The sequence below is a fragment of the Poecilia formosa genome, unplaced genomic scaffold (genome assembly GCF_000485575.1).
Source record: "Poecilia formosa unplaced genomic scaffold, Poecilia_formosa-5.1.2 Scaffold81, whole genome shotgun sequence".
Lineage (NCBI taxonomy): Eukaryota > Metazoa > Chordata > Actinopteri > Cyprinodontiformes > Poeciliidae > Poecilia > Poecilia formosa.
In genome coordinates, this window is record NW_006800020.1 from 2,320,220 (window position 1) to 2,326,197 (window position 5,978).

The following is a 5,978-nucleotide window of genomic DNA, read 5'->3' on the forward strand; positions in this document are numbered from 1 at the left end:
CCACAACATATTCAGTCTGCGGACAAAGAACCTGTCTCCTTCCTGGCCTGCCTTATGGCTGGGCTTTTCTAAATCGTCTGTGCTTACATGGAACTATTTGAACTTGAACTATCTGGCATCTGGAAATTGTCCCCAACGATGGACCAAAGTTGTGGACGTCTTCAATTCCCTTCCTGAAATCTTACATGATTTTTTTTTCATTTTCCAGGATCTTAAAGTTTGAAGCATTGTGACCATGGTGTTGCCCTATATTAAATTCAATTGTGTGATTCCAATTAACTCAAATGCTATGATTTAACCACTCAGATCAAGAAAGAAAGACCCAAGGTTAGGATTTGAGCCTATGACCTTTCTGCTGCTAAGCAAAGACTGCCAACAACTTTGCAATTTTGCAAATCTAGTTACTGATCATCCAATAGAGTGAAATAAATTTGAAGAAATTTATAATAGAGGGATTTTAGTTTTAGATTAAGCATTAAACGTTGTACAAGAATTTAAAGTAAAAAGTGGTCGTGATTTTGTTAGCTCTTTGGCAGAATAAACTGGCACAAACAAGACAATAAAACTCAGAAGACAGGAACTGCTTTGCATCTTTTTAATCACAGCTGATATAAATGAACTCTACAAAGTTGATTACTTTGTGAGAGATTTAATGATTATTGAAACGGTACTGTTAAAAACATCTGTATCCCACATCTGTTAATACGAGGAAAGATGATTTTATCACAGCAGTCTGAAGCTTCGCTTTCTGCGAACACGTTGTTCAGCAGGTGCGGTGCACTCGGTGTGGCTACAGCCGCACTCCTCCACATGCATATAGGTGAAAGGTGCTGTTCCACCACCTTCGCATGCCAGGTCAACAGTACGATTGCTGGCACGGGCCTCCTTGCAGCAGGAGCAGGAATTTTCCATGGCATTTGCTGCTTCAGAGTATCTGAACAAAACAGGGGAAGATATTACTATACTTAAATCCTACAATGAGGATGAAAAGACAATAGGAAAACTATAAGTAATGTCCTTACTTGAAGAATGTGTTGCATGATCCTTCACAGTACGGCATAACCACCTCAGATTTACAGCCATTGTGTTTAATAACAGTTTTCATGGTCTCTAGTTTGCAGGGCTTCGTCACACCTTTTGAAAAGTGAGTTTAAATAAAAATGGCTGTTTAGATTTAAATACTTTCAACTTAAAAAGAAGAACAGTATTCTCAAAATAATACTCACAGGTTTTACAGCAGCCATCAGCTAAAGTTTGAATTGTGTCCTGGACAGAAAGATTCACAACAAAAGAGTTTTAGATCTTGTTCATGAGTCATTGAACAGAATTAATTCAATCAAACTGCCACATACATTTTTACAGTTGCTCTCTTGGAATGGGGGGCAAACAATGCGGAAGCTGACGGCTGTGAGAATTTGGCCATTTTTAACACATTTGTAATGCTCACAGTTATTTTCAGTTGGTGACCACTCATCTTTTGGCTGAAAATCAGGCACACAGATACAAACATTAGCATACAGAGACATTAAACACAGAGATCTTATAAACAAAAACAGAACAAACAGAAACGGCCAAAAGCGATAATCCAGTTTACCTTCAAGAGCTTCTCAGTACCATTAATACTGATCACACAGTGTGTCTGTACACAATTTCCACAGCATTCACCTTTGATGGAATTTGGTTGTACATACTCAAATCCAACTGGACAGCTGGTTGGGCAAGCATTTTTCTGACATTCTGTCAAGATGAAGAAGAAACCACCAATTTATTACAGAGTTCAAGAATTACCAGTAATAGACTGTAATTAACATTAATGGCTTACGACAATCGTGAATATTGCAGCAGGGATTTGATGGGTCAGTTATATTGACAAGAACATATCCTGGACCCTTGCATAGTATTGCAGGTTGAATTGGGCATGCCTTAGGCTGGCAGAGCACAGTTTTGGTGGCCTCATTACAGACACAGTTTTGACATTGGTATTCAAATGTCTCGTTGAACTGAAAGCATGGAAAAGAACATTCGTAATGTTGCAGATAACAATATAATTAAGAACTTTGTATGAAAATCTTATTTGGCTCACCTCACGGGGCGTCTTATCGGGATCAAGACATCCTGTTGAAAGAACAGTAGTAGAAATATATTTTAAACTCCATCCTCCCCATTTGCTAAATGTAACTATTTAAAGATTGTTTTTGCTTGTAAAGTGGGTAAAGATGGCTCTGGCTGTTATGCTTGTGTATGTTTTTTTTAAAATGCAGAAATAAATTCTTCTTTTTTAAAAGAACAGGGTGAAAAGTGCAGCACAACATAAGGGTGAAAAAAGACCCAAATAAGGCTCAAAGATGGCAAACATGCCCCAACGAATCAAATTTGAATCCAAAGAATAAAATGTAATCTTAGTACTGTATGTTTTTACTGTCAACACTGTATGATTTAAATAAATACTCACCACAACTTTTAACGCATATATCAGATTCCTTGCTAAACAGTTTCATTCCATCAGGACAAAAGCAGCCCTCAGTAGTATAATTCATGCTGGGGTCAGTGGATCTGCAATATTCAAATATCAATAAAAACTATTATTCCTCTCAAAGCATTATCTGTTATCTATGTTGCTCCTGCACAATACCAGGGCCAGAGCTATCCACAACAAGACACAATATATTCACACATTTTAGAGAAGCTTTAAAAACACATAACTACATAACCTCTAAAGTAAAAATATAAAATAACATAAATTAAAATTAAGACATCAATAAAAGCTGATGATACAAGAAGTAAGAGGAACACAGTTAAGTATTTTTAGACAAACTTTGTCTCTTCAACCCCTCATCAAGATAAAAACATCAAACCATATTTGATGGTTTGATGTTTTTATCTTGATGAGATGACCATTTGATAACCATTTTATAGGAGACAATCGGAAGAAATTTCCTTTGTAGAAACCCTCTATTTTAATAAAATCCTTTCTGATGAGCAGTCAGCACAAGGTTTACAAAATACGAATAAATATAAATCTGATTAAAATGATAATGACATTTTGGAGCATCTGGACGAATTTAAGTCCCATTTTCTTGTTGTCCAATTTCATTTCTGAAGCTATCCACAACTTGATTTTAGCAAAGCCAATGAAATGAACATATGTGATTTTAATAAAGACAATGGAATGAGACATAACCAAAGCCAAACCCAATCTTCCTGGAACTAAAGATATTATTTTGTTTAGAAGTATATGTTTTTGAGGCCAGTTTTTAAATAACAGGATTCCTAGCACAGTTTCTCTGATTGTTCCATTTTCTGTACAGTACTTTGTTTTGTACTTCCCCTGTTTACTATATGTGCAATCTAAGATGCTCAGCTGTGTATTGAACCTAACGATAAATGATTGTAAAAAACTTACTTTTCCTCACAAGTTGGCTGTTCTACAGGACCACAAGGCTTATAAACTTTGTTTGAATCACAATTGCTGGCTATTGATAAAGAAAAACATCAATTAGTTTCTCCAATATAGATGACAGAACATAGAGGTAGAAATGTATTTAAAGGTAAATGTTTTGATATATGTTTGTAAAGGTCATGAAGAAATAAGCAAAAATATTGTACCACATAGTTTAGTATGATTCCTCCAGTGAATACAAACTCCAAACTCTGCACAGGCAGCAGCATAAGTTTCCAAACTATTGCACAGCACTGCTTTGTTGGACACATGACAGTTGTCAAAAAGACAGCCTTTGTAGAAGTTGGATTGAGAGACCAGTGGATGACATTCTGCAAAGACACTGTGGTAGAGGATAACAATATTATTAATTATTAAAGCTGCATGACTATTGCAATATACATATTTTTTAATCTCCTCAAGTTTGACCACATGAGAGATTGTCTGCAGTACCTGCTCATAAGTAGGTCACAAATGGGGTGAGACTGGCATGGTGGTTCTGTTGATTGTTGGGTTTTTGGTGGTTCTGGGGTCTTGCAGCCAGGCTTTTTACTGTCTGATGGCAATAGAAGCCAATGGTTTGCCATTTTATCACAACTAACTTGCTCACCACTTGGCAACATACAGTCATCAGCCTGATTATTAGTGCAGGTTCCTACACACACACACACACACACACAAACACACACACACACACAAATACACATCTTTAAGTCTACTTCCACCCCACAAAATGTAGGTCGAAATGTGGCTTTTTGTAAGGCTATTCTTACCACAATGACCCTGTGTGTTTCTTCCAAACTTCTCATATGGAAGGAGGATATTAAATCCAGTTCTTCCAAACTTAATGATCACCCCAAGATAAGGGATCTCTAGAATTAGGTTAAGTTTAGTGCTCACCACCTTGACACCTTGATAATAGTAAGGTAGCCTTAGACTTACTCCTTCTTTAAGTGCCTGGAAAGAAATAGATTAATAACACTGAGAGATTAAAATTAACATTTCCTTCTAATAGAAAATCTACTTGCAAATTTGTGAACGTGAATATAGATTTCCAACAATGATCTTTGTGAAGACATTATTGCATAGCCTTTCATATAACATGGAAAAATGTATGTCATGCAATAAATAAATAAATAAATAAATAAATAGTTTAATACATAAATAAATTGAAGTGCTCCCTTGTTTTACCTCCAAATCTGGTGGTCCATTGAGATTATGATTTATAAGTTTAATAATTTCTGTTCTATAGATGACAGTCAAAGATCGAGGGCAGGAAACATCTTCAGTGGGATCACAATTGACATTGTCAATTTGAATCTCCAAGTGATACGTTGGTATTATTTCTTTCATCAACTGATAACTGCAGTTTCCTTGGTAACTGTAGTATTTGCCATCAAATGTAATATAATGAGGATCTCCCCATCCTTCACATTCACCTGCAATGACATAAAATTTTGACCTTTAATTTCAAATTGACATATGTAACAACATATATTGATTAGTCACAATATTATGACCCTTCGTAAATTTAAGTGTTTATCAATTATCAACAAAATGTCCTTTACACATGGAAAAGACAGAGAAAAACTCACAATGTTGAGCCTAGAACTGCCATATTTGCTATTACATATTATAACTCTTTGGCATATGCTTTTTGTAACTTGCTTTTTTGTTTAGTGGTCATAATGTTATGGCCTATTGGTGTACTTTTCATATTGTTTTTAATCAATGTACTCACAGTCACACACATAATGTTGGCAGCAGTGATAGTCATCATACATAAGAACAGGTTTTTTGCCATTAGTACAAGTTATGTTCTGTCTGGGCGGGCACTCATAGGGAACTATTTGAACTGTGTTGTTTCCAATACATTTGGCCATGGTACAGTTGCAAAAATGAAACGTCTCATTTGGCTAAAATAGAGAACAGAAGATAATTAATAGAACTTTGCAAGCATGAATTGCAGAAACTGAACTTTGAGAATGTTACAAAGTAATGAAACCAAATAGTATAGGAAAAAAAGTAACAACTCGTACCATTTTATCCCAGTCAGGACAGCCATAGGTGAAAGGTGTCGATGTTTCAGTTGTTGTTGGAGTTGGTGTTTCAGTTGATGTAATGGTTGTAGTTGGTGTTTCAGTTGTAGTGGTGGTTGTTGTAGTAGTTGTAGTGGGTGTAGTTGTAGATTCAGTTGATGTAATGGTTGTAGTTGGTGTTTCAGTTGTGGTTGTGGTTGTAGTGGTTGTAGTAGTAGTAGTTGTAGTGGGTGTAGTTGTAGATTCAGTTGATGTAATGGTTGTAGTTGGTGTTTCAGTTGTAGTTGTAGTGGTTGTAGTTGTTGTAGTGGGTGTAGTTGTAGATTCAGTTGATGTAATGGTTGTAGTCGGTGTTTCAGTTGTAGTTGTAGTGGTTGTAGTTGTTGTTGTGGGTGTAGTTGTAGATTCAGTTGATGTAATGGTTGTAGTTGGTGTTTCAGTTGTAGTTGTAGTGGTTGTAGTTGTTGTAGTGGGTGTAGTTGTAGATTCAGTTGATGTAA

General features: G+C 35.9%; 1 protein-coding gene across 1 annotated transcript; it reads right to left on the reverse strand.

The window, feature by feature from the left end:
• Positions 1-582: 582 nt before the first annotated feature.
• Positions 583-5,563, reverse strand: LOC103141322 (intestinal mucin-like protein). Its single transcript, XM_007556928.2, has 15 exons — positions 5,479-5,563; positions 5,181-5,355; positions 4,631-4,878; positions 4,213-4,396; positions 3,893-4,094; positions 3,607-3,782; positions 3,404-3,473; positions 2,453-2,553; positions 2,084-2,115; positions 1,823-2,000; positions 1,595-1,737; positions 1,353-1,481; positions 1,227-1,266; positions 1,023-1,134; positions 583-934 (listed from the first exon to the last, which is right to left on the reverse strand). Exons 1-15 carry the CDS (start codon positions 5,479-5,481, stop codon positions 724-726), a joined length of 2,004 nt encoding a protein of 667 aa, XP_007556990.1. The 5' UTR covers positions 5,482-5,563; the 3' UTR covers positions 583-723.
• Between the last annotated feature and the right edge of the window lie 415 nt (positions 5,564-5,978).

Bases quoted from the DNA above. Each gene is read 5' to 3' on its own strand.
- LOC103141322 (XM_007556928.2), bottom strand. The intron at 4,095-4,212 runs GTAAGAATAGCC...GTGTGTGTGTAG, and splicing joins AAACACACAGGGTCATTGTG to GAACCTGCACTAATAATCAG. The intron at 2,116-2,452 runs GTGAGTATTTAT...TTCTTTCAACAG, and splicing joins TATATGCGTTAAAAGTTGTG to GATGTCTTGATCCCGATAAG.